Source organism: Sphaerodactylus townsendi, linkage group LG01 (genome assembly GCF_021028975.2).
Source record: "Sphaerodactylus townsendi isolate TG3544 linkage group LG01, MPM_Stown_v2.3, whole genome shotgun sequence".
In the NCBI taxonomy this organism is placed as follows: domain Eukaryota; kingdom Metazoa; phylum Chordata; class Lepidosauria; order Squamata; family Sphaerodactylidae; genus Sphaerodactylus; species Sphaerodactylus townsendi.
The window spans coordinates 170,653,690-170,681,517 of record NC_059425.1 but is presented as its reverse complement, the minus strand read 5'-3'; the positions used below and the strand labels follow the sequence as shown (position 1 = coordinate 170,681,517).

The 27,828-nt window shown below is 44.8% G+C and overlaps 1 protein-coding gene across 1 annotated transcript; it reads left to right on the top strand.

Annotated features, from left to right (window-relative positions):
* On the top strand, window positions 1-27,449 carry LOC125434242 (guanylate cyclase soluble subunit beta-2-like). The gene is made up of 16 exons (XM_048499355.1): window positions 1-48; window positions 2,245-2,318; window positions 4,044-4,138; window positions 6,447-6,607; window positions 9,266-9,362; window positions 10,641-10,822; window positions 12,432-12,537; window positions 14,440-14,543; window positions 15,262-15,478; window positions 17,925-18,245; window positions 19,750-19,898; window positions 21,073-21,219; window positions 22,687-22,841; window positions 24,135-24,277; window positions 25,634-25,738; window positions 26,995-27,449. Exons 1-16 carry the CDS (start codon window positions 46-48, stop codon window positions 27,111-27,113), a joined length of 2,178 nt encoding a protein of 725 aa, XP_048355312.1. The 5' UTR covers window positions 1-45; the 3' UTR covers window positions 27,114-27,449.
* The last annotated feature ends 379 nt before the right edge of the window (window positions 27,450-27,828 follow it).

Genomic DNA, 27,828 nt, shown 5'->3' with positions numbered 1-27,828 from the left:
TCCAGAGAGTCTTTGTTGTGCTTGGTTTGGGATAACAAGAATATCATGGTAAGCTTCCTAACTATCCTATTTTGAGGCACAAATCGAACACTAGTGCATTTGGAAATAGTCAGCTGAAGCAGATATAAAAGTTTCTGATATCTGGGATGTGCAGATCATTTTAAAATATTTGATGAAGAACGGGTTCACACAATGGCTTGAGCAAGTCTACAGAGGCAGCATTAGAACCTTTTAAGAAAGGAAGGAAATAATGGTATGCAAGTCATTCCAAATATAAGTCTGCTGACTGCAGAGGGCTTAGACTGGAGTAATTCTTCATAGCAATGCATTGTTATTGGGTGAGGGTGAGGCAGGCAGGAAGAATTGGTCTCTGTCATTTGGAGATCAACTTATGATCCCTCAGGGGGAGGGCAGTATATAAAATTAATAACAAACTTATGATCCCTCAGGGGGAGGGCGGTATATAAAATTAATAATAAATAAAAATAATAATAAACTGTAGTTCCAGGAGAATTTCGGGCCCCACTTGGCATTTGACAGCCCTATAAACCTAGCACAAATCCAGCAGCCTGGGTCGAATCTGGAGAACCTAACTTCATTTTTAAAAAAGACGTTTCTAGATCTCGTTATAGCATGGAACAACCTGAAAATGTCTTGGCACATTTCTTAAAACTCAGAAATATATATCTCAGGAAGAGCATATCTGAAATGCCACATTCGAGGATCACAATAATATGACACACAGGGTCAGGTTGTTCCTTAAAGCAGTGGTTTCCAATCTGGGGTACTGTACATGTACCCCAGGAGTACGTGTCAGAGCGTTTGGGGGTACATGGAAACAATTACATTATAGGTTTGCTAATATGGGAGTACAATTTCAGGGAAATTGTTTGCCAAGGGGTATGTCGCAGAGGTGGGATCCAGCAGGTTCTCACCAGGTCCCAAGAGTGGGTTACTAATTATTTGTGTGTGCTGAGAGGGGGTTACTAATTGGGTCTGCTTTTCCGTTAGAAATTCCATTAGGTCCAAAAATCATAAAGTCCTGTTGTTTTCTATGTGGCTGGGTTTAAGAGAAGGTAGCTGTGAAACGGGATAATTCTCCCCTGTTGGGCTGTTTTAAAAACATGTTTTAGAAATATGGTAAAGTTCCTTGTTTAAGGAAAGTATCACTTCTTTTGATTTTAGAAAACAAAATTAAGTGATGTTGAAAGTATTAAGTATTTGACAGGCAGTCAATTAGAGGAGAAGTAGTTGTTTCTGTTGGCAGTAGACGATAGGACTTGCTATAATGAGTTTAAATTATGGACAGAAAGATACCAGCTGGAAATTAGGAACTTTTTTTTTACAGTAAGAGTTTTTTACAGTAACAGAGAAATTATTAATGCCACGCCCCCGGAATGCCTGGCCACGCCCCCGTCGTGCCCCACCCAGCCCCACTGGCGCTATGCCACTGTTTGAATCCCACCACCATGGGAACCTGTTACTAAAATTTTTGGATCCCACCACTGGGTACGTGGGTGAAAAAAGGTTGGGAAGCACTGCCTTTTAAGGCATAACTTATAGTGCAGTGGTGGAGAACCTTTGGCACTCCAGATGTTATGGACTACAATTCCCATCAGCCCCTGTCAATTGGCCATGCTGGCAGGGGCTGATGGGAATTGTAGTTGATAACATCTGGAGTGCCAAAGGTTCGCCACCATGGTTATAGTGGAATCATGTGGACTGTCAGTTACAAAAGGTTCCCTGCCCGAGTAACTTAGCAACAGCCACCCCACTGCCTGGTCCACTAGGGCTTGTGCAAAAAGACCTTAGTATTTTGTTATATTGCTATAAAAAGATATCATCATGTGTACCAGGTTCTCAAAATTCCCAGCTTTCACATGACAAAAACTTTCTCTATCTCCTTCTGGTACAGAGATAAAAGGGAAATGTCTGCAACAAAAAGAGCGAGAGACTTGCATTTTCCCCCAAATGAAAGCTGGGAATTCAGGGAATCTGTGTTGGTATATTGTTATATTGATATAAACCTTGGAGCAAACCAGGTTTTAGAAAGTTTGGAGAAAAGCCGAGGAAACCCCAGGGGGTACACGCAAATGTGCCCCAATGCTGTGGGGGAAGCAACAGAAAACCCCACTTTTCAAAAACATTGAACCCAGAGCACATAACCCAGGTGGAAATGGGCCCTCCATTTATGCATTAATAATTCTGTTGGTTTTACATAAGAGTTTCTTTCTTTCACTCTAGTATGGATTTATCAACAATTGCCTGAAATCTCTCATTGTAGAGAAATTTGGTGAAGAGACATGGGAAAAACTCAAGTAAGTATCAGTGCCCTCTAACATACTGTATTTGAAAGGCGAACATTTGGACAAATTCGTGATCATGCTACCTTGTAATGTCCTTATTCTCACAGAAATCTTTGCCTGAACCCTCCTCCACTCCTGCATGCTTCCCATGCTTCTTTTACATTTAATTCAACAAAACCGTACCCTGCTCTGATATAAAAATTCCTGACAATGTCCATTTACAGACCGGGGGGGGGGGGGCCTACCTCCTCTCTGCCCTGCCGTGGCATCAGGTGCGCTCCTGAAGTGTTTCCGCTTTCCGCGGGGAAATCCAAGAGCAAGAGCAGTTGGCGCTCGATAACTTCCTTATATGTTGGTACAAGGAAGTTGGCTGCATACCACTTCTGTTCCCTCTGCATGGCAACTTCCTTGAACATCGGTACAAGGAAGTTTGCCGTGCCAGGGTTCAGTTGCCAGCGCGCCGTGGGGGGCCTTCTGCATAATCAGCCAATAATTCACACATTATATTTGCCTATTTGAGTACGCACCCAAGAAAGATTGTGGGATCTCCCATAGAGCATGGTTTCTTCATTGCTACCCTGTTTCCCTGAATATAAGACATCCCCTGAAAATAAGACGTAGTAGAGGTTTTGCTGAAGTGCGAAATATAAGGCATCCCCCGAAAGTAAGATGTAGCAAAGTTTTTGTTTGGAAGCATGCCCGACGAACAGAACACAGAAAAATAAGACATCCCCTGAAAATAAGACATAGCACATCTTTGGGAGCAAAAATTAATATAAGACACTGTCATTTTCGGGGAAACACGGTACTAGCTGCCATTAGCGCTGCATCAATAAGATTTCTACGTGGCAAATTTCTGTGCATTTGCCATGTCCCAGCCCCCAGTGACAGCCATTCCCCTCCCATGCCACTGTAGGTCCCAGAGAACCTTCTCCTCCCCTTTTCACCCATAGAAAAGCTAGCTGGATCCAATCCCTTGACTCTTAGGATATCTAGAAATTGCCTATAACTGACTATATTCCACAAGAATAGCTAGATTCAAGGGTATGAACAAGATTCTGAGGGTATGAACTTTCATGTAAAGGAGCAGCAGTGGCGTAGGAGGTTAAGAGCTCGTGTATCTAATCTGGAGGAACCGGGTTTGATTCCCAGCTCTGCCGCCTGAGCTGTGGAGGCTTATCTGGGGAATTCAGATTAGCCTGTACACTCCCACATACGTCAGCTGGGTGACCTTGGGCTAGTCACAGCTTCTCGGAGCTCTCTCAGCCCCACCCACCTCACAGGGTGTTTGTTGTGAGGGGGGAAGGGCAAGGAGATTGTAAGTCTCCCTTTGAGTCTCCTGCAGGAGAGAAAGGGGGGATATAAATCCAAAACTCTTCTAAAAGAATCCTTCATATCTGATGAAAGGAGCATTGACCCTTATAAGCCCATACCCTGACAATATTCTTGGTGCTATTGGGGGTCAAATCTGGCTGTTCTACTGCACACCAACATGGCTACCCTCTGAAACATATTTCATAAGGGCTTCCTTTCTTGGTGAGCTCTGATTGGCTCACTGATTTGATTAATTATAATTGCCACTTACATTCCCTGGGTTTGAATGGGAAGACCGTGGGTTTTACACGTAACAAAAAAAAACAAATTGGCATTGGTTGAGCTTAATTGTACAGATCAAGTTGCAAATTGTTCTCCTTTATGTCTTAATCTCAGATACAACCTTTTTTGCTGTTTTTGCAGAACACAAGCTGGGCTTCAAGACAGTTTTATGACATATACTGTGTATGATGACGGTATCACAGTAAAGTTGATCAAGGAGGCCTGCAAAACACTAAGTATTGAGTTGATCGTTGTTCTTTGTAGTGTGTTTATTTTGCCCTATTTAAATTTTATTTCTCCTTCATCATAGTACTTCCTTTTAGTTCTGTTTTATATTTCGTATTTGTCAGTTCAAGCTACTCCAGATGTTTTTTGTATCACAGTTTGGTAAATGCCTCTTGCTCATGCTCAAGTTCTAAGACAGTGGTTCCCAAACATTTTCAAGCCACCATCTCCCTGTTTCCCTAAACTCATCCATAGTGCTTCCTACCATATAAAAAGCATGTGGCGTTCCCCCCACCTCGCCCAGGCCCTTTGGGCGGTGTATTCTTCTCTCCTCCCTAACCTGGGGTTTGGTCTCCCCAGACGATGACTTTCCCAATTGGCCCAAGGGCCAAGAAACCACCGCGCCCACAAAGCACTGGGTGCACGGGGCAGCCCTTGCCCACGCCACCCTCCTCCTAGTACACAGTGATGGCGAACCTATGGCACGGGTGCCAGAGGTGGCACTCGGAACCCTCTCTGTGGGCACGCACACACAGAGTTCATCATGGGGGGGGCGGAAAATCACCCCCCACACACACACACATCTAGGCTGGCCTGGGCTACTGAGCATGACGTACATGCACCGCGGTGAACAGGGAGGACTCGGCTGGCGGGTCTGGTGCTTGTGCAGTGGCGTAGGAGGTTAAGAGCTCGTGTATCTAATCTGGAGGAACCGGGTTTGATTCCCAGCTCTGCCGCCTGAGCTGTGGAGGCTTATCTGGGGAATTCAGATTAGCCTGTACACTCCCACACACGTGCCAGCTGGGTGACCTTGGGCTAGTCACAGCTTCTCCGAGCTCTCTCAGCCCCACCTACCTCACAGGGTGTTTGTTGTGAGGGGGGAAGGGCAAGGAGATTGTAAGCCCCTTTGAGTCTCCTGCAGGAGAGAAAGGGGGGATATAAATCTAAACTCTTCTTCTTCTTCTTGTACACCAGGTGGCTGCTGCCTGAGGGGGGGTTAGAGGAGGCAGAGATGCTAGAGAGGCACAGAGCAGTGCGTGTGGGACTTGCTGGGGGCTAGAGCAGGCTGGCCCCTGCTTGAGCGGTGGGGGCAGAGGAAGAGGGAGCCAACCGTTTTTTTCTAAACTAAAACCTCAGCATTCAGGTTAAATTGCCATGTTGGCACTTTGCCATAAATAAGTGGGGTTTGGGTTGCAATTTGGGCACTCGGTCTCAAAAAGGTTTGCCATCACTGTCCTAGTAGATCTCCTTGCCTCCCTTCCCCTGTCTGGCTTGAGAGTTCACACCCTCCCTCTCTCTCTCCCTTGTTGCTTCACACGGAGAGGAGTTTCCAGAGCCTTGTCTCTCCCCTGTGGCCTCACAGGGAGAGGTGTTTACAGCTTGCGTGAATGACTCCCACCCTGTTACTGCACAGGGTGGGGACCAGCTTGAACCGGGGTCTAGGTTCTCAAAGGGGGTCTGGGCTTCAGAGTCCTCTTCCCTCTCTGGCCCACCCACATTTCTTGCTGCTGCCGCAGCTCCAGACTCGCCCTTTCCCACTTCCTTATATACCTTCTGCCCTCTCATTCCTCTTCCTCGTCCCAGCTGCTTCTCCAGCCCATCTTCTCCAGCCGCCTCAGCTGTGGGTGGGCGGGCCCTGCCTGGTCTGAGCTGCTTCTTCAGCCCATCTTCTACAGCCGCCTCAGCTGTGGGCTTGCTGAGCCTAAGCCTCCTCTCTTCCCTGCCTTCCCCTTTGGACAAGGCTTCTGAGGCCTCTACGGCCTCCACCCTCCCTGCAAGAGGCTCCTCTGCAGCCTTCCCATCTCCCGCAGTGCCAGATGGTGCGGGACTCAGTGGGGTAAGTCCGGGCGCTGCAGCCGAGCCCGGACAAAGCATTATTCAGAAAAGCTGTTTGCAAGACCCACAAAGAAAGATACTAACAATAAAATTCAAAATAGTAATGATGAATTGTATACTCATTCAAAATCCACGCAAAACTTTTTAGTATATTCATTGAATTGATTAATTTGGTCCTGCTTTTCAAAGTCTGAAAAAAATACTGATAGTTTCCACCCAATTTCAACACAGAGGCAGAAACTTGGAGTGCCTTTTGCCATCATGGTGGTGTAGCTTGATCAATTGTAAATAAGGGAACAATGCAGTTAAAGGGGCGGGGCCCATGTCCAGCACCTCCCACTCCCCCCTTGCCTCTTAGCACTCCCCAAGGTAATCCCACTGCCCCCACCCCCCACCCCCAAGGCGGTACTGCCTACTTTGGGAACCACTGGTCTAAGAGAATCAAAGTCCTCACGTTTGTTGATTTCACTCATTTCCTTTCAGAGGTGCCAGAAGAGGCAGTGCTGAAATTGTTTGGGGAATACTTTTTCAGTTTCTGTAAGATGTCTGGGTATGACAAAATGTTACGGACTCTGGGAGGAAACCTGATCGAGTTTATCGAGAACCTTGATGCCCTTCATAGCTATCTTGCCCTGACCTACCAGGTATTAATAATTTACTTCATGTGTGGTATAACCCAATTCTCTCCTCAGGACCCAAAGTAGCTTATTTTCCCCTTCTTCTTGCAATAACCCTATGAGCTCAGAAAAAAACGATTGGCCCAACTCAGTGAGCTTAAATGGTAGTGTGGGATTCAAAACTGAATATCCCAGTTTCTAGTCTGACTCTCTAACTACTACACTGCGTTCTGTTTACTCGCTATACTTGTCGCACCAACCGGAAGTAATTTGTGGTGACATTTTGTTTCAGAATAGATAAGGCCACAGGTCAGCTGTTGCATATCCTAAAACAGTGGTGGCAAACCTATGGCATGGGTGCCAGAGATGGCACTCAGAGCCCTCTCTGTGGGCATGCATGCACAGAGTTCGTCATGGGGGAGTTTGGAAAATCGCCCCACACACATCTAGGCTGACCTGGGCCGCTGGGCACGACGTGTAGGTAACCTTGGCCCTTTCCCCACAACGCAGCCGCCCCGACGCTGCCGCTCTCGCGCCCCCTCAGCGCGCGGCATCCCTGGCGCTCCTTGAAACGGCACCTCCTGATGACCCCGAGCAGAGTGCGGGGTCGTGGGGACGCCCGGGCGCGCACCAGACATGCCGCGTGCTGAGAGTAGCATGCAGCAAAGGTCAGCAAAGGTAAGTGGGGAAACACCCCCTGTTAAGTGCTGTTAAACCCCACTGATTTTCATGGGAAGAACTAAAGCGCAATCCTTTACCTGGGAGCAAGCTCGGTTGTTGGAAATGAGGCTTGCTTCTAAACCCTCCTAGGGTCGTGATTCACCCATTTGAAGCATTGCACGGTTGTTTCAAAGCAAAGCCACCAACTATCACCAAGCTTACTCCTGAGTAATGTGTGCCTTGGAGCTAACTGTTTTTTTCTAAACTAAAACCTCAGTATTCAGGTTAAATTGCTGTGTTGGCACTTTGTGATAAATAAGTGGGTTTTGGGTTGCAGTTTGGGCACTCGGTCTCGAAAAGGTTCACCATGACTGTCCTAAAATCTGGTGACCTCTATTACACATAATAGAAATCAGAAGGTCAGGCTGGCCTCAATGATCTATTCCAACCACTCTATATTTCCCTCAGCTTCTTCTGTCTCCATGGCTTGCCTTTATAGAAGGGGAAAAAAAGAGGAACAGTTGTTTTTTATATCCTCCTTTCCCTCCAACTTTAAGGAGTCTCAAAGTAGCTTACAATTGCTGCCCTGCCCCCCCAGTATGCATCTTGTTAGGTGGGGCTCTGAGAGATCTAGGACGGGCCCAGCGTCATCCAGCAGGCTTCATGTAGAGGAGTGGGGAATTGAACCCTGTTCTCCACATTGTAGTCTTCTGCTCTTAACCACTACACCATGCTGGCTCTCTGCCTTGCCTTGGTCCCTCTTCTGTCAGCGTCTGAATAGCCTTCCCGCCATCCCTTCTCCCCTGTTGCTCAAGTGAACAATATTATCTTGGGAGTATCTTGCCTAGACAACCTGCATAGATATCTCCACCACACAGGAAAAGGTAATGATTGTGTTGGTCTGCAGACAAATTCCAAAAGTTGTGTGATACCTTTTATTAGATCCAACCACAAGATCATGCAAGCTTTCAAACTGTTCATCAGATTTGACGTTTAGTACACAAAAAGAGGGGTGGATGGGAAAAGAAAATAAGTTTATGTCATAGTAGCAAAGTCCCCCACTTGCAGTAGTAGTCTTAAAATGGAGTACAGACAGAGGTGGGATCCAGCAGGTTCTCACAGGTTCCCGAGAGTAGGTTACTAATTATTTGTGTGTGCCAAGAGGGGGTTACTAATTGGTGATTTTGCCACGTGATTTTTGCCTTAGTTACGCCCCTCCTCTCAGCAGTAGCGCGCAGAACTTGAAGCAGTCTAGCAGGAGGTGCGTGGCAGCCTGCGCCTGCGTGCATTCGTTTCCCGCCCAAGGACTGGCGCAGTGGCTGAATCCTTGCCACAGCCCCGCCCAGGAATGCCCCGCCCCCGGAATGCCCGGCCACACCCCCGTCGTGCCCCACCACGCCCCATTTGCGCTACACCACAGTTTGAATCCAACCACCACGGGATCCTGTTACTAAAATTTTTGGATCCCACCACTGAGTACAGATCTGCTATCAAGTGATGGTTTTTCTATACAATAAGATGGCATATACAAAGAAGAGAATTTGTATTGTGGTTTTGAACTTTGAAATTTAACCTGAATCTTCAAAATGCAGAGTTGTGATCCTACACCAAGCAACACAGAAGCTATTTTGTGCATATTTCTGATGTAGAAATTGTTCACTTTTCTCCAGTATGCTGACAATCTTAACAATGTATTCATTGAATAATATATTCAATTTAATTTCTATGATTTAATTAAGGACTCCACATCAGAAGGTCAAAAATGCCATTATTAAGAGTGAATGGGTATATTTCATTCATTCATTCATTCATTCATTCATTCATTCATTCATTCATTCATTCATTCATTCATTCATTCATTTATTTATTTATTTATTTATATACTGCCCTCCCCCGAAGGGCTCAGGGCAGTGAACATGAATATACGAATAGAGCACAAAATAAAACCAATAAAATCAATATATGAATTGCATATGAAATTTACCCTCAAGGAAAGAAAAATGTTGAGATTGTTTTTCTACCTAGGAAATGAATGCGCCATCATTTCGTGTGGAAAGAGAAGGTGGGATGCTTCTGCTTCACTATTACTCTGACAGGAAGGGCCTGTGTCAGATTGTCCCAGGTGAAATGCTGCGAGATCTTGTTTCAAATAAGGTTTCCATTTCCCAGGTGGGATGGGAAAACTTGATTCCCTGTTGCCTGCCCTCACTCTGCCAAGTGGCGGGTGGAAATGCAGAAGCCATAGCAACATTCTGTAATGCCGTGACATCATTTCCAGCTGCACAACTAGAAGTGACATTACTGCATCCTCAGAAACGCTAAGATGCGCCTGAAACTCTGTGGTTTTACCCTACAATTTTGAGTGAATCCTAGGGTGTCTGTCAATGTGATGACAACACTTCTGGTGTGACCACATGGAAATGATGCTATGATGTTGTAGGATACCATTTGAGTGAATGTCTGCTTCCCCAGAATCTCCTGGGAGTTGCCAGTCATGGGCAAGAGCTGGCAAATTTAGTTTCAAGACAGGCTTTAATTTGGCATGTATGGTTACACAACCATGTTTCTACCGGAACTTTTCTACAAGGGCAAGCAGAACTATCCATGTTGTACTTGACGGTCACACACCCAGGACCTAGCTCTCAACATGAGCATTTCCTGAAAATTCTGGCTTGGTGCTTTTGAAATAAATCATGTGCAATATGTAGGATAAAGGCCATGAAAAGAGAAACTACTATGTAGTGTGAGGTTTGCCACAGCGCTCCTCTGCCTGTGTAAAGTATGCTATTTGCATGTCTAAGCTCGTTGACAGTTGCATAATGTAAGCTGTGGATGGGTGACATATTCTCTTCCACAATAGTAATTCAGCCTCAGATTGCTATGATCCATTTGGTTTCTACTGAGAATCCAGAGACTGTCACTAGCAATCTGCTATATTCCTATGCTTTCCCTGTTGTCCTCACATCTTCTGTCAGACCTCCGTACCATGCTGTACCCTCTGGGGGCTGAATCCAGCCATTGGGCAGGAGCTACTTGCCTGTTGCCAACAGGGACATCAACTGCTTAGTGCTTGTGCCCAAAGGGGAGAGATGTATTCTTAAAACTGCCCTGTGATTTCCAAAATAATTTGTTGCAAATTAGATGAAATATGAAGGGTTGGATCCAGACCATATTCCCTGCCTCTCTCCTGGTACTGAGACATTAATCTCCACCATATCCTGTTTCTGAGGAGATCCTGCGGTGGATAGGATGAATGCATGGAAATGTCTCTAATTGCACAGTTTAGTCTGGATCCAACCCTAGGAATGCAGTGTTAGGAAAATTCATCACATCTCTACACATGGGACATGTATCACCTCTATCCACTGTTTTGCCACATTTATTATTTTTTTTGAACCAGGCATCCTTGAAGCTGTGGCCAGAGATTTCTTTGATCGTAATGTGCGACTAGAAATCCTGACTCAAAACACAGATGAGGAGCGTACTGGGAAGAAGAAGCACGTAGTCTTTTCTTTGCATGAGGAGAGGGCAAAGAGCAAGGTTGAAGAGAGAACATCTGAAGGCTCACAGAATGACAAACAGGTACAGAGAGTGGTCCTCTAAAAGGCAGTTTGGAGGCAGCACAACATTCTGCATCCTTAGAGACTGGTGTCTAAAGCACTGCTAAGTATCCAACCTTAGAGACCCTTCCTCTCTACCTTAAAAGCTTTTCTCTGAATTCTGTGGCTCTTCTGTTGGAGAAAGGAAGAAGGAAAACTTTGCTTAGTAGTGTGTGTACACTGGTGGAAATTTCCATGAAGTCGCCCAACCCCACAGGATTTTCAAGGCAAGGGAGGAACAGTGGTGGTTCTCCATTGCCTGCCTCTGCATAGCAACCCTAGACTTCTTTGGTGGTCTCTCATCCAAGTACTAACCAGGATCAACCCTGCTTCACTTCTGAGATCTTCTGAGATCCTGATAGCCTGAGCCAGCCAGGTCAGAGCAGTATGTACACTAGAAGGAAATTTCTAATTAAGAGTTATTTTCAGTAGCATTAAGCCAGCGCTCAGGGAAACTTTTGGAAGTATATTAGGGAGAGAATCAGAAATGAAAAACACTCTGCTGAGTATTATTGAACTTGGCAATGTGTAATCATAGGGGGAGAGACAGGGCTGTTTTCCAGTGCACACTGTCCATGGACTTGAAGCAACAGTGATCATTAATAAGCTTGGCTTACGCTCATGTTGAGTAAGCAAATTCCCTATCTTGATACCCAGGACTCTCTACAATACAGAGACTGACAGATGTGCAGGAATTCCTCAACAGACGGCTCATGTGAAGAAGTTCCCAGAAATCAGCCAGTTTATAACTGATGATGTCAAGAAAGATTCAAACTCTCCTCCCTTGGAAGTTTTAAAAGAAAGGAACGAAAGCCACCTATTCAATAAGCACAATATATTCTGGCTTGGATGATCTGAGCTATTCCTCCCTGGTTCCATAGTATCATGTGATTTCAAAGCGGAGACACCAAGAGGCATGACTCCGCACGAGCTGAGTAACAATAGAGTTCGACCCAGTTCCCTGAGAAGGGTACTAACCTAGGTCAAAGCCATTGTTGTTCCCCACTGCAACCAGCTTGATCCCAGCTCGGAGGGCGGAATCATCCTGTGCCTCTTCGCTGCTCCGTTCTGATTGGCTACTGTTCTATGGCCATGTTCCGTCTATCCCCACACATGTTATAAAAAAAACTGCCACAGGAATGGAGGGACGAAGGTGGCGTTTTTTGATTGGCCAGCTGTACACATGCCCAAAACACTCAGCTGTGATTGGCTGAATGGGGGACTCCTGGCACCAGAGATTCCGCACTTTACTGGAATCGAGCTGAGTTCGAGCGTGGTTCCCTGAAAAAGTAGTAGTTCCCAACTGGAGTACAAAACCACGTCGATCCCAGTGGTTGTGCGGAGCACTTAGCTCGAACGCAGCTCGAACTTAGGTCAATAACGCAAGTGCGGAATCGACCCAAGAGAATCAATTGACTGCCTCACTGTCCCCACATGCAGTGACACTGATGTATAAATCTGATTCTGGCCCTTTCTGTCTTCTACCACAGCCATAAAGTTGCTCTGAGATAAATTGCTGTGACAGAAGATGAACACAAATTGTTCCATTTTAATAACCACCATCTCACTGTTTTTCTGCTCGTTCTTTTTAGACATTGGATGGAGCTCCTCAGGAAGGGAGGGAGACATCAACATTGTGCTGCCCAGAAAAGAAATCCTACTGGGACATTGTGAGAAGGGCTGTGAAATTTCGGAGAGGTGAATAAGTTCCCCTTTAAACTCCAAAATGTAATTATTATAATGAAATGAGTCCGCAATGTTGCTGGATATGATGAGCAAAGGGGTTTTTTTTTAAAGTTTCCACGGATTTTTTTCCCATGGGGAAGTGAATATATGCCTCTGTTATGGAAGCAGCAGTTGGTTGGTTGGTATACATTATTAGCAGAGTTTAGCAGATATCAATAAAGATCTAGAAAGTAGTAAGCTGCTTTGTATAAAAGTTACTGGCTAAAGGGCATGGTAACAATGGAGATGAAACAATACTATACTGTACTATTACATATTTACAGTTGTCTTAGCACAGTGATAGCGAACCTTTTTGAGACCGAGTGCCCAAATTGCAACCCAAAACCCACTTATTTATTGCAAAGTGCCAACACGGCAATTTAACCTGAATACTGAGGTTTTAGGTTAGAAAAAACAGTTGGCTCCAAGGTGTGCATTACTTAGGAGTAAGTTTGGTGGTAGTCAGTGACTTTGCTTTGAAGCAACTGTGCAACTCTTCCAATGGATGAATCACGACCCTAGGAGGGTTTACTCAGAAGCAAGCCCCCTTGCCAGCAACCGAGCTTACTCTCAGGTAAAGGATCACGCTTTAGTTCTTCACATGAAAATCAGTGGGGTTTAACAGAGTTTAACAGGGTTACCTACGCTGCTTCCCCAAAACAAGGTCTTAGGTTTAATGCTAATAATCAAGCCCAGCTGCCCAAGCCAGCCTAGATGTGTTGGGGGGGCACTCTGTGCGTGCCCACAGAGAGGGCTCTGAGTGCCACCTCTGGCACCTGTGCCATAGGTTCGCCACCACTGTCTTAGCACATGGCAAGGACTGACTCTCAGACTGAATAGAATGAAGAAAACAAATTAACTTTATAATTTCAGGTATACATGCTCACAGACATGTAAGCAATGCCTATCTGACTGACCAATAGCTAATCAATAGGTCAGCTCATTAGAATGTGACCTCAGCATCCTGTTTTACATACAAACAGACAGTTAACACTTTCATGACTGGTTATGAGAGTCGCTTGCAAATACCAACTACAGGACATGAGACTGGGAATGAACAGCGTCCACATGCCCCATGCCTGTTTAAAGCATTAAAAAGTGAAGGAAATAAGGAGCTTAGTTCTGCCCCTTTCCTGTATAGGCTGTGGGCAGAGCATCGATATGACTATTTCACCTCCAGGCACACTGCAGTTCCTTTTTGAGCAGGATCAAAGTAGGTTTTCCTTTGATCCAAATTAAAGGGGAAATCACTAGAAAGACCATGTCATGTTCACTATGAGCATGATTCTGTGTGAAACCAGCAGAAGACAAAGTGGAAACAGCCATCAGTGATGGTGTGATCCTTCTCTTGGGAAGACCTGGAAGTGGTGCCATGCCTTTCTAAGAATCACACAAAAAAACTCTATTGTGAAACTATAGAGTTCCCAGCAATTTCTAGAGAGGACTGATTTAATGTCTAAGCTTTCACTGAAAATGAGTCATGCTGTCAATCTGAAGGCCATTTTTAATTTTGTTCTTCCACCACCGCTCCAAGTGGTGGTGGGAAAGAGGAAGGAGAGGATGCCCAGTCCTACTGGGGGGCTGGCAACACTGGGATGCACCAATTAAATAAGTCACCCCCTCCTCATGCTGTTCTCCTTCTTGAGAAAGCTTTACTACAGAACCAGTTGTTAAAATAGTGCTTGTAAACAACCAGTTGTTAAATTATTTGAATCCCACCACTGGAACCGGTTGTTAAATCATTTGAATCCCACCACTGCCCTCCCCCCATATGTATAATCTCAACCTTATGCCAAACTGGATTTCTTACAGTAAAGTTGAAACATTCTAATTCAGACAAAGTTTTCTGAGTGAATGTATCTTTCTGATTCACAGGGAACATTTTGTATACCTCTGAGCCACTTTTCCCTGAAAAGCTGTGGATTGAGGAGAGAACATTTTGCTATACGTTTCCGTTCCATGTTGTGTTTGATAAAACAGTAAGTCATTCTGTTGTTGAAGTGCTTTTAGTTGAGGACTTCAGTAGAGATGATTCTGGTTTTACGGCAGAGGCGTAGCTCCAAGGGGACGGGGGGTGCGCGTGATGCACCAGGTGCGCACCCCTATGGGGGTGTGGCGAGGGCGTGGGGGGTCGTGGCAGGGGCGTTCTAGGGTGGAGCAGGGCGGAGGACGCACCAGTGCACCAGCGCTCCCCCCTTGCTACGCCTCTGCTTTACTGAGGAACAAAACAAGATGTAAGAATACTGTTTTGTTGGACCAACTTTAGCTGGAGTCAGGGAATGCCAGACTTATATTATATTCCAAGTAAATTCACATACTTGTTACTAGGGATCTAATGTTTAAAATCAGTCTTGTTTAGGATTGTTATCTCTGGGTTGGAAAAATATGGATATTTTGGAGGTCGAGCCTGGAGAGGACGGGATTTGGGAAGAGGAGGGACCTCCAAAGGGTATAATGCCCTAGGGTTCACCTTCCAAAGTAGCCATTTTCTGCTGTGGGACCAATCATGGTCTTTTGGAGATCAATTGTAATGGCAGCGGGGGGGGGGGGGGGGTCACCTGGAAGGTGATTACCCTAGTCTTGAGCATATATTTTAAACAGGATTTCTCTTAAGTTTGATGCATTTTTTCCTTCTCTAAAACTAATCTGAAAGCTTTCTCCTGTAATCATGAAGTTCTGCCTTTCTGTCTTCCTCAGCTGAAGATCAAACAAGTTGGAGTCAACCTTCAGAAATTTGTTCCTAGCCTACAGACAACTGGGGCTAGATTAGACGAGCATTTCACTATTGTTCATCCACAAGTCACATTCACCATTTTCAGTATAATGAAATTTATCAACAGTCAGTTTGTCCTCAAGGCCCAAAGAGATAAGCTGCCTAAATCGTGGAAACAACGACCCCTGCTGAAACTCAGAGGTACCAAACAAGGTTGATTTTTGTAGGCAATGGAGATGTAAATGCATCCAGTTCTTAGGATCTTCTTGTTCATTTTTGATCTAGGGAGACACTGGGTAATACTCATTCTCCAGAGAAGGCATGGAAATTATCTGAAGGTCTTTTAGAGAATTACAAAGCAAGAAAGATAAGGACGTTTTGTATCTAATACTCAGTTGCATGTTAAACCCAGAGGCGTAGCAAGGTGGAAAAGTGCCCGGTGCACTGGTGCGTCCTCCGCCCCTGCCACGCCACGCCCTGGAGTGCCCCCACCCCGGAACGCCCCCACCACACCCCCAGAATGCCCTCAGGGGCCCGTGCCTGGTGTGTCCCCCCCCCCCCCCCCGGAGCTACACCTCTGGTTAAACCTGGAGGACTTACTAGAGTTCTTACTAGTGGACTGCGACTCTTTCTTCTGAGCTCAGAGGGAGAGTGATATCATCATCATCATCATCATCATCATCTATTGTTGCCCCATCCTGGAAGGGCTCTGGGCAGTTTTATAACAGAAATCAAACAAAAATAATACATAGCTTAATACATGCATAGCTTAAATATAAATACATTAAAATCTAATCCAGATGAAACTCCAATTATAGGTGGTGCCTAAGAGTCATTGTGTATATGCATGAGCATGGGAGTGCTCTAAGATTGCACTTTCAGGCCCATTCTGCATGGATGCTTTCTGCGATGCTCTTCACTCTGCAGTGGGGTTGCAGTGTGATCTCCTTGCATTTCCTTGTTTACAGATGAAGAGGTGCCCCATTATCTGCTGCATGGCAGGCTCACTTCTGCCACTAGATTCAATCACTAGATTGACACCTTTTTTTTAGCCCTTTAAATTTTATATCGATATTCTTCCTTGATGCAGCCGAGCTCCCTCCCTCTGCTACGGTGCTGGAGAGTTCGGGAGGGAGATGAGCAAGGCACAATTTATCATTGGAAGGGGATGTCAAGGCTGGGAACCCCCTGTTCCTCCCCGCTCCATGAGAAAGTGACAGGAGCCTGGAGGGGGGGAAGGGGGAGGGAAGAAGAGGTGGGAGCGCGCAAATAGGGCTGTATCGATATTCTTCACAAGATTGCAAGATTGCCAGCTTTTTTTTCTTTTGAGCCCTTTAAATTTTATATCAATATTCCTCATATCACTGTTGTTCAGGCTCGTTATTAATTTTTGTTTTTTGGGGGGGAGAAAGCCAGTCATCGATCCTCCAGAAATACCAGCAAGGGGGGTGGGTGGAAATGCCAGAGTGAGCAGAAACCCCCAAGCGAGGGAAAACATTGGGGTCTGTCTGCTCTCAGGAACCATGGGGCTTCCTGGATATGAAGCGTCGTAAATCTGAGGGTGCGTGCAATGAAAACTCTGCCACAAAGGAAATGTGCCTTTGCTGCATGGCAGAGCACCAGTGTATCATCGGCCTTAGGTTTCTTAGTTATTCTTTGAGTTCAAGTACTGCATTTTCTTGCATAAATACTTTCAACTGGGGTGCTTCTTTTGAGAATGTTGGTACCAGAAAAGCTTTATCAAAGGGCAGAATGAACTAGGGAGAGGTAAGGAAACTTTAACTCTTTATTCCCCTGCTGGGTCTTTTTGTTTGTTTGTTTTTTGTTTTGGCTGGAAAAAGCTACTGTCAAATTGCTTTTATCACTACTGGAGAAAACGTACAGATACCTGTGTTTTTCCCCTGTGGGAGTAACAGCAGCTCAGGGATCTTTTTCCAGTGGGAAAAAAAATGACAGAGGAGGAAAAGGGTAACATTTTGCTGTCCTCACGTCATTCTTGTTCTTGATGAAGCATTCCTGGGAGTTAGTTTTGCAAAAGTCAAAATGTATATTTAAAACAGAGAGGAAATCTCAATGCATGCTTGAGCCCTTATGTTGGGGGAAGGCCAGAGGCGGAGCGCTCATGGGGACATATGGGGTCACATATCCCGGGGTGCATGCCAGCTGGTCACGTGGAGGGGCAGAGAATCGCCCCCCATCCCTCCCCTTGGGCCTGCCCCACTAGGCTGCTCCTTCAGCCAGCAGAGCAACTTGCTCGGGCTGGGCTGGGCCGGGCCGGGCCGGGCCGGGCCGAGGGGTAGCCCATGGCAGGCTCCCACCGGCTAAGGCAGTGGTGGCGAACCTTTGGCACTCCAGATGTTATGGACCACAATTCCCATCAGCCCCTGCCAGCATGGCCAAGTCACTTCCAATTGGCCATGCTGGCAGGGGCTGATGGGAATTGTAGTCCATAACATCTGGAGTGTCAAAGGTTCACCACCACGGGGCTAAGGTAAGTGGGGTGTGGGGGGAAGCCTGGAGTAGGTGTTGCCATGGGCACCATTCCCCCCCCCCCCCCACGCCTCTGGGGAAGGCCTTCAAGGCAAGGCTTAACTAGACCAGTAAGTGAGATGCAACCTCATACTGTCAGGTCTTTTTGTATGAAAAGGGCAGATGGTCTGGATGGAGGGCCTACAGTGCATGCTATACTTGTGCTCACCAAAGCTCCGCAGTTTGGAGGAGCTAGAAGAACAACAGATGCACCTTTCTGACATCGCGCAACACGACACAACCAGGGATCTGATCCTCTTTAACCAGCAACGGCTGGCAGAGATTGAGCTGTCCAACCAACTGGAAAAAAAGAAGGAAGAACTCCGGATCCTCTCCAAAAACTTGGATGCAGAAAAGAAGAAATCGGAAGCCCTGTTGTATGCCATGCTGCCAAAGCATGTGGCGAATCAACTTAAGGAAGGCCGCAAGGTAGAAACAGGTATAGATCTTGCAATGTCCTTAAGGTGTTGTGGGGGGGTGGTATGTTGCAGTTTTATTAAAAGTATGCACAGACAGCATGTTAGTGGAAAATTCTAATGAAGTCAGACTGATGGATTTGGGCCCAGTGATTTTAACTGCAGGGATGGGGCAGCCTGATTCTATGAATTTACTTGGAAGTAAGCCCCACTAAGCTTAGTACAAGGCAATTTACTCTCTAGTCTTGTGAATATGTGTGTGTGTCATCCTCATAGAAGCCAGTGCAGCGAACTGTGTGTCAGTCGGCTTGTGAATCTCCAGATGGAGGCTGAAGTTCTCCCAAAATTATAATTATCTCCAGACTACAGAGATCGGTCCTCCTGAAGACAATGACTGTTTCAGAGGGCGGAGTCTATGGCATTACAGTCCACTGAGCCGCCTCCCATCTCCAAGATCCACCCTGCCCTGGCTTCACCCCAAATATCCAGGGATTTCTAAAAGAGTAGTCATGAGATGTTTATTTTATGCTGCTTTTACATCCTGGCAGTTTTTTAAATTATAGTTTTCATTGTTTTCATGTTTGTGGGAAAAAAATGTTCTGGCAGTTTTTGTTGACCTGGTTTTAAGGGCTTGACTTGCTTTGATGTTTGATTGGGTTGACTTTTTATTGTTGCACTGGCTTATGGGTACCGTTTTATTGCTTTGTGGTAAGCCACATCGCTCAGGTTCTAGAGAGGAGGCATGCGGATTTTATAAACAAAACAACAGCAAGCAAATATTTAATTGCATGGCCGTGTTCCAGTAGCATTTTCTGTATGGCCGTGTTCCAGTAGCATTTTCTCCTGACGTTTCACCTGCATCTGTGGCTGGCATCTTCAGAGGACCTGAATACACTGAATTAAGCACTGATCCCCAGTGATTTTGGCCGTGAAAGCATTCGACAAAATATTTAATTGTTTGCATAAAATGTTTATCTAGTTCAGGGGTAGGGAACCTTTAACACTCAAAGAGCCATTTGGACCCATTTTCCACGGGAAAAGAAAACACTTGGAGCCGCAAATAATTTTTGACATTTAAAATAAATATAACACTGTATATATTGGGTTTTTTTACCTTTTACTCCACTCATTCTGAGAAGCGCATGGATGCACCCGCCCTGCTGCCTGCAGGGCGGGCAAGGATGAAGCCGGCAGCTCAGCTCGTGGAGCCGCAGTGCAAGGGCAGAAGAGCCGCATGCGGCTCTCGAGCCGCAGGTTCCCTACCCCTGATCTAGTTCATGAGAACATTTAAAATGGGGGGACTCTGCAGATGTGGGTGGCAAGCTTTTGGGTTTTAGGAATTAAGAAGAATGGCATCTGAATGTGTTCTCTTACCATTTCTGAGAGTATGCCAAGACTGGTGGCTTTCCTTTACTAGTCTGAAAGATATGTGATAGACAGGGAACATATGGAAACATAGAAACATGATCATTAATTTTTTTTAAAAACTTTTTTAAAGTAACAGTTCTGCTTTGATTTGTTCCCTAGGGAATTTCAGTTCCTGCACAATCCTCTTCAGTGACGTCGTGACCTTCACAAACATCTGTTCAGTCTGTGAACCAATTCAGATTGTCAATATGCTTAATTCAATGTATTCCAAGTTTGATCGGCTTACCAGTGTCCATGGTGTATATAAAGTAAGTGCTCTCTATGTTATAAACATTTGCAGCACTTCAGTTTTCCCTCACACATCCTGCGAATGGAGTCACGCTTGTCTGAAGAATTATTTTGGATGGCAGGAAGAAAATCAAAACAGAGGACAATTTTGCTTGATGTAAACGCTGATGTGTCAACAATACCCCTGTTCCTAAAAAATTCTGCCAACTTCATATCTACATATCCCACACTTTGTCAGTTCCGTCCCCACATATTCCTGTAAGGGCTTTTCCTCTGATACTGGGCCTTTCCCCACTCTCCCCTATCCCCCCTATGCCGCGTGCTGCTCTCAGCGCGTGGCATCCCTGGCGCGCGTCCCGGCATCCCCACAACCCCGCGCTCTGTGTGGGGTCATCAAAAGGCGCCCTTTGCAAGAGCACCAGGGATGCTGTGCGCTGAGGGGGCGCGGCAGCGGCGGGGCGGCTGCGCTGTCACCGCCCCTCTCGTGGGGAGTGCCGGGGGACCCTGCGCTACTCTCCTCAAGTAGCGCGGGGCTTAAGGTAAGTGGGGAAAGGCCCACTGTTGCCATAACCCTGCAGTTTGTTGCTCCCAATCAAGGTGACCCACATGCTGTATGCTAACTAATAAGCTTCCCCTGAGGGTGGCCGCTAGCAGGGGACTCTGGTGTTCTACTTAGTAGCTTTGGTCACTAGTTGAAATATAGGATATGTAGTCCACTGGATCTTGTTGGATGAGCAACAAAATGACGGAGTCATGCCCACATTGCCAGGCATGGCTTGAGTCAGTTATCATCTCTGTTATGTTCCTTGTTGCCTACATCACCCAGATATATTGGGTTAGATTCAAAGGATCTGGAATGGAGCAAAATGCAACCATCCTGTCTCTCCTCTCCAGCTGTGGCCCCCTGAGCCCCCTGAAATTCTTCTTCTGAGGGTCAGGGCATCTTCACAAGCAGTAGTGGGGGAGCAATTAGAGGTTTTGCCAAGAAGGATGACGGAATCAGTAAAAATCAACTCTCCTTGCCCACTAAAGGAGGTACTGATCTTCAAGTGTCAATGCTGATACACCAGGAGAAGCATACCTTTGGACCCAGTCCACTGAGTGTAAAATAAGCCTACAAAAGTATAAATGACTGATTCATCTTGCAGGATTAGGTCTTTTCATGCCTACAATATGTCTCTCCTCACTTTGCAGGTGGAGACAATAGGTGATGCCTACATGGTTGTAGGAGGGGTCCCAGTGCCCGTCGTGAGCCATGCCAAAAGGGTGGCCAATTTTGCTCTGGGCATGAGAATTGCTTCAAGAGAAGTTTTCAGCCCCATTACTCAGAAGCCCATCCAGGTACCTAAAAAACATGTAGATCTATGTCACAATTGTTACTCAGAAATTAAATCGACAGCCTGAAGCCCTTTTATGAACACAGCCATCTGTGCCTTTTAAAAATTTCCATGTGGCCTGTCATGTTGAAGTATCCTTGGTAGAGGATCTGAGGGTAGAGTGTTATAGATAGCAATATGTCCTTGGCTATCTACTTCTTTGATTTCACTTGCAAAATCAAGACTTGCATGGCTGGGGAGAGGAAATGGGTACATCTTGACAGTGGCTGGGATCCACAGAAGTGTTTTTGTAGATTGAGGACTGCACAAATTTATTTCCCCCTCTCTCCTACTGCAGCCTAAAATTCCCCCACCAATATGCTGTTCCTTCAGGTTCCCCGTCCTGCAGGTTAAGCTCTCCCCTTTTCTTTCCCTGCACGTTGTAAGGCTGAACACACTCAGACAAAACTAACTTTAGAAAAGGAACTTTATTGATTTATGTTGCCCTAACTACAGGGTGCTGGAACTGAGGATTCTTGTCCTCAGTTCCAGTATTTAAACTATTTACAAAGACAGACAGCAACCAATCAACTCTTCCCCTCCTCCCAGCTCCTGGTCTCCCATTGGCTCTGAAGCTCTGGTGGAATGTAGCTTCTCAGTTTTCCTGCACTTTTTGGGAAAAAAAGGAGGTGGGGAACCAGTGCATGTTGGGAGTTGCAGTCCTGACCTGCATCGTCCCTATGAGGTCACCATAGTGTTTGTTTTTGGGGGGGGGGGGAGGAGATTGTAAGCCCCTTTGAGTCTCCTTACAGGAGAGAAAGGGGGGATATAAATCCAAACTCTTCTTCTTCTTCTTGACTTGATGGTAAAAGAGATTTTTTTTTAAAAAAATAAATCTTTATTGCAAACTTCAATAAACAAACAAAAAAGAGATTCTTGATGGTATTGCATGGGCCAGAAATGTCTGACAGTCGGTCATAGATACAATGAAACGTGGGCTGACTTTGGATTTTCCTTTCAGCATAGAACTTTGTTACTAAACTCTAAATTAATGTTTCCTACATAGTATTATTCCACAGTTGATCACTGTAGCTAGCATTGTTTATGGAAAGCACTGGAAACAAGATATACTTCCTAAAGCACAGGAATGGACTGATGAAGTCAAAGATATTTATATACTAATTAAACCCTGCCTTTAAAAGAATGGACATAAAACAAGCTGAGGCAATTTGGCAGCCTTTAATTCAAAGGCTGGAAGAATTTTCTTTTAAAAGTTCCCATCTTTTTCAACTTGATTGATGGGTAAACTTTTTTTTGTTAGATTATATATGTATATATAGTTCCGAATTGTAAACTAATTGTAAATATTTTTTCTTCTGTCATACTAAAAGAATAGGTTGGTTAAATGAAGACCATCAGACTTATTTCTTTTATAACTGTAATAGAGAATAGGATTTTAAAAAATATTTCCATGTTGTTTTTATGCCAACAGATCAGAATTGGAATTCACTCTGGACCGGTTTTGGCTGGTGTTGTTGGGGACAAAATGCCTAGATACTGTTTATTTGGTGACACCGTCAATACAGCTTCTAGGATGGAAAGTCATGGCCTCCCAGACAAAATTCATATTAGCCCAACTGCATTTAGGTGAATAGTCCATGAAAGAATAGCATTACAAGGAAAATTGGTCCTTTCTCTTTTATTTCTTCTGTTTTCTCTTTCAGTGTTTGCCATTAGCTATTTGTCAATCTCCAGGCCTTTTTCAGGGTCTGGAATACAGGGTGCAGGATGAGGGACAAAACCTAACACTGCCACGTGGTGTTCATCCAGATGCTGTTCTCTACTAGGGTTGCCAGGTACCCTGTCAATCAGTGGTGGAGGCGACTGCGGCCTTACCAGCCATAAATCAAGACCTAGGCCTCGGCCCTGTTACAGAGATGATGTCACTTCCAGAAGCAATGTCATCACTTTCCTGCTGACATAGGAGATGCTCTAGTATTTGGACAAAACTCTATGATAAAAACATCTACCACTGAGTTTTTCCCCAAATACCAGAGCGCCTCCCAAACTGTTAACGTGATGATGTCACTTTCAGAAGTAGCATCATCATGCTTATGGGACCAAGACCTAGGTCTTGTTTTGCAGCTAGTAAGAGTCTTACCAGCTGGATAAATGGCACTGGGGGAGGGGACCCAAAGTGGGGGATCTCCCACACTGGTGAGGGCCTGGCAACCCTACACCCTACAGATCAAAAGCCCTTTAGTCTGTTTCCAGGCTGGTGTCTGCAAAAACCAGAGCTTTCTCTGCTGTGGCCCCTACAAAGTGCTATGCACTACTGGCTAGCATTAGAGCCCCACGGAACATTTCACAGTTCCAGAAGGCTGGCAAAACAAAATTATTTTTCCGGGCTTACAGCTAGAGTCATAAGATCTACATTGAGCTCAGTTGACCCCCATGATTCTATTCTTGGTCCTGTGACGTGAATGTAAGTCTACATAGGTAAAATATTGGCTCACTGCCATCTAAATAGTTTTATGTTCAAATGTTTTGATTGTAATTACATAAATTATTGTGATTTTAGTTATGTAGGTTAGCCTCCCAGAACCTAACTTAGGCAGGGGAGGGTGGGATGTTAAATTGAATAAAATAATAATAATGATCTGGATCTTTGAAAAAAAAAAACAGCCCTGGACCAGAAATGTAGGATGCTTTCTCTGACCCTAAGCCACTTGCCCCAGAATCAGGGGAAATTGTGCTTAAAAGTTGCTATTATGTGTGCTTTCCTGTTGGTAAGGCCCACTGATCTCAACATGATTTACGTTAGAGTAAACACGCTTAGGATTAACCTACAATGCAGTAACAATCTTTAAATGGCCATCTATGGTCACCAGTTGGTTTTGTTTGTTGCTACGCTTCTTTTGTTTCTCTTGCATTGCACAGGGCATTACAACACCAAGGGTTTGACATAGTAGAAAGGGGAAAAATAGAGGTGAAAGGTAAAGGGAAAATGACAACATATTTTCTGAGGCAAAATCTCTGTGCCACTGAGAATGAAATAATGGGGCATGCGGACGATGGAGATGGTAAGTAGAGAGTCTTAATGTAATTTGTATGACATCTTTCCCTTGTATTTTGTAACTCTGTTTTAATTCATTCAAATGCTTATTCCATGCTTATTCCACCGCCTTGACTCAAAGTAGGTATGGCTGCTCACATTCTGAAACCCTAACCCTAACCCTAACCCTAACCCTAACCCTACCTACTGGAATTTTGGTGGATCTGGGAGATTAATCTACTGACTGGTGTACATATTTATTTTGGGGGGTTCCCCCACTTTTTGTCCTGTGCTTATACATATATTACTTTTCCATGTTGGGAAGTTTTTACCCTTCTCCAATTATCTGTCTAGTTGTGGGATTTTTTTCTGCAATCCTAAATTTGTAGGAAATGTTCTGGATCTTACTGCATTCTGATGGTTTTTTAGTCTGCACCTATGGGCCAGTGTAAGAATTAAACCTATGCCAGACTCTGCCACACTCTTTAGTCATATATAGACCAATATAAGACATTATACATGTCTTTAATAATGTACAAAAATGCCACGGAGAAACAAAATCCTCTAAAAGAATGAAAAATACAGGAATCCCAACATTCTTCGACTGATATTTCTGCCATGAAACTTTCTACAGTGCTGGAAGGAAAAGTAGATGCATTTCATGGCAGATTTCAGCTTTGCGTGAAGATGAACAGCATGATGGGGGGGGGGAGACATATCTACATGGCACAAAGATCTTCACATGCAAGACACAGCATTCTCCTTGTCTGACATTTCCTAAGGGATGGACATTAGAAGGGATCTAGTAAGAATTTCTAAGCCCCCAGCTCATCTGTAATTTAACTGCTGTGGTACCCCCACACTCTCAGATTCATCTAACAGCACGCTTTTTATCCAAAATGTGGGTAAAGGTTAGAGGTTGTAGAGGTTAATCTGGAGAACTAGGTTTGATTCCACACTCCTCCACATGAGCAGCAGACTGTTACCTGGTGAACTCAATTTGTTCCCCCACTCCTGCACGTGAAGCCTGTTGGGAGACCTTGGGCTAGTCACAGTTCTCTCTGAACTCTCTCAGCCCCACCTACTCCACAAGGTGTCTGTTGTGGGAAGAGGAAGGGAAAGGAGTTTGTAAGCTACTTCGAGACTCCTTATGGCTGAGAAAAGCATGGTCTAAATCTAAACTCCTCCTCTTCTTCAGTTTGAATTTTATCCTTTTCTTGTGAGTTTGTATTTCAGTTTAGAAATATTCAAAAAGTTGACAAGTACACAAGGAGCAGTATATTTGGAAACATATTTTGGTCAGATCCGTGTTCAATATGTTCTGCGTAGAAGTCATAGTGCCTAACTTATCTCTGATACATTTTGTTTATTTTTGATGACACAGATTCTTTGGGAAGTCAAGGCGGCAACAATGTTGTTGTGATGAAGTATGCAGACAGTCAAGAGTTACTTCCTGTCATGGAAGAGGAAAACAGACAAGACCCCCAAGGTTTGTTTCAACATGTACCGCTTTTACTTTGGACACAGAAACAGCAGGACTAGGATAAGAACATAAGAACATAAGAACTAGCCTGCTGGATCAGACCAGAGTCCATCTAGTCCAGCATTCTGCTACTCGCAGTGGCCCACCAGGTGCCTTTGGGAGCTCACATGCAGGATGTGAAAGCAATGGCCTTCTGCTGCTGCTGCTCCTCCTGAGCACCTGGTCTGCTAAGGCATTTGCAATCTGAGATCAAGGAGGATCAAGATTGGTAGCCATAGATTGACTTCTCCTCCATAAATCTGCCCAAGCCCTTTTTAAAGCTAAAGGCTAAAGGATTGCTCATCCTTTGCGATCATCTCTCTAGGTTCAGTGGTAGACAGTGAAAAGGAGACACAGTCTTGAAATAGTTGCTAGCCCAAGAAATCAGGAAGGCCCAATAATCTATAGCCACTATACAAAACACAAACATTTGATTTCAGATTCAGTTATTCTTAGTGATATAGTAATATGGAAATCCAGGGAGTCAGCCACAATCTATTTATGTTCCATGTGTGAATGAAGGTTGCAGTGTGAGCAAGAAGACTACACATCGTCTCATCTTGCCCGAGTGACACCGCGGGTAAAATACTCTGCTGATACCGCACATGCAGAATAATGCACTTTCACAATTGTTTGCAAGTGGATTTTGCTATTCCGCACAGTCCCAAAGTGCATTGAAAGTGGATTGAAAGTGCATTATTCTGCATGTGTGGAAAGGGCCTTAGACTGACAAAATATCTAAAACAATGTCAGGTCTTATCAAAAAGAGGACATTTTCACCAACTCTCCTTCCTCAGTAGCTGTACATCTTGTCCCTCACACTGCTCCTAGAGGGTGCCCCAGCTCCAGGGCCAGCATCTGGGGGGGTCATTTCTGGGAGTAGCAAGAGGAAAGAAATGGGGGACTCCTTCTGTTCATGGAAGTTTTAGGTGAAATCCACACTAGACTTTTATAAATCTGATTTTGTTGTTTGTTTATTTGGATGGATCCGCAGAGGAATGCAGATTGAGAAACAAGAGATCAGCTTTATTAAGCAAAGCTGTACTGAGCTTACTGATTGCTTTGGAGAATAACTGCATATACCCTTGCGGCCGTGGGAAAGGGATTAGAGTCGCCCCACAGGATCACTAACAAACTGCTTCTAGTCACAGCTGAAAACCAAGGGAGAACATCTCAAATTACTTTTTCACACCTATGTTTTCTTCTCCCTGGTTGCCCATTAGGTGCTGAACGCTCTTACCCCCCTGGAGAACATTCGCAAGAGGAAAATGAACCATCACCTTCTGACCATTTAATGTCAAAAAACGGCCACATGCCCTCAGCATTTTGCGTCATGCTTTAGAAAAACAAAAAGTTCAGGAGCCATTGTATGGCTTGGTATTTAATACTTTATTGTGAAGCAACCAAAGGAATAGATTGATTGGTTATTTCTTCTCCATTGTAAGTTTTTCCCCCTCTACTTGTTGGGAGTTAAAGAGTTAATTGGAAGCTTGGTTTGGCTTGTATAGATTGGGAAAGCTCCCACACTTCTGTTATTCTATAGAATGTACAAAACAGAAGGGTTTGGGAAGGCATCTTTACACATCTGTAGTAGCAAAAAGCTAATAGGAAGAAAGTACATTCCTTTGAAATGTGGGGTTTCCCCTCCCCTCCCTTCCCCATACCATAATAGACACCTTGTGAGGTAGGTGAGGCTGAGAGAGTTCAGAGAGAACTGTAACTAGCCCAAAATCACCCAGCAAGCTATAGGAACAGAAAAATAGCCTGAATATTATATATGATATAGATAAGGGATCTGTATAAACTGAAACTCAAGGAGTCTCTCTCTCAGTAGCAAAAGAACTTGTCAGCAAAGGTACAAAGGAAGATCTTATCATTTTACTAAGTAGGTTATAATATCCTGAAACAAGACAGGACTCTAAAAACAGCATCACTCAGAGTCCAAAATACATCCTCAGCTAGGTAGAGGAACTTAGTTAATAAATACAGATGTCAAATATAAATGTTTAAAGGTTAGAAGACAGGTAAAATCTAATGAGATAATTAAAATGTGTTTT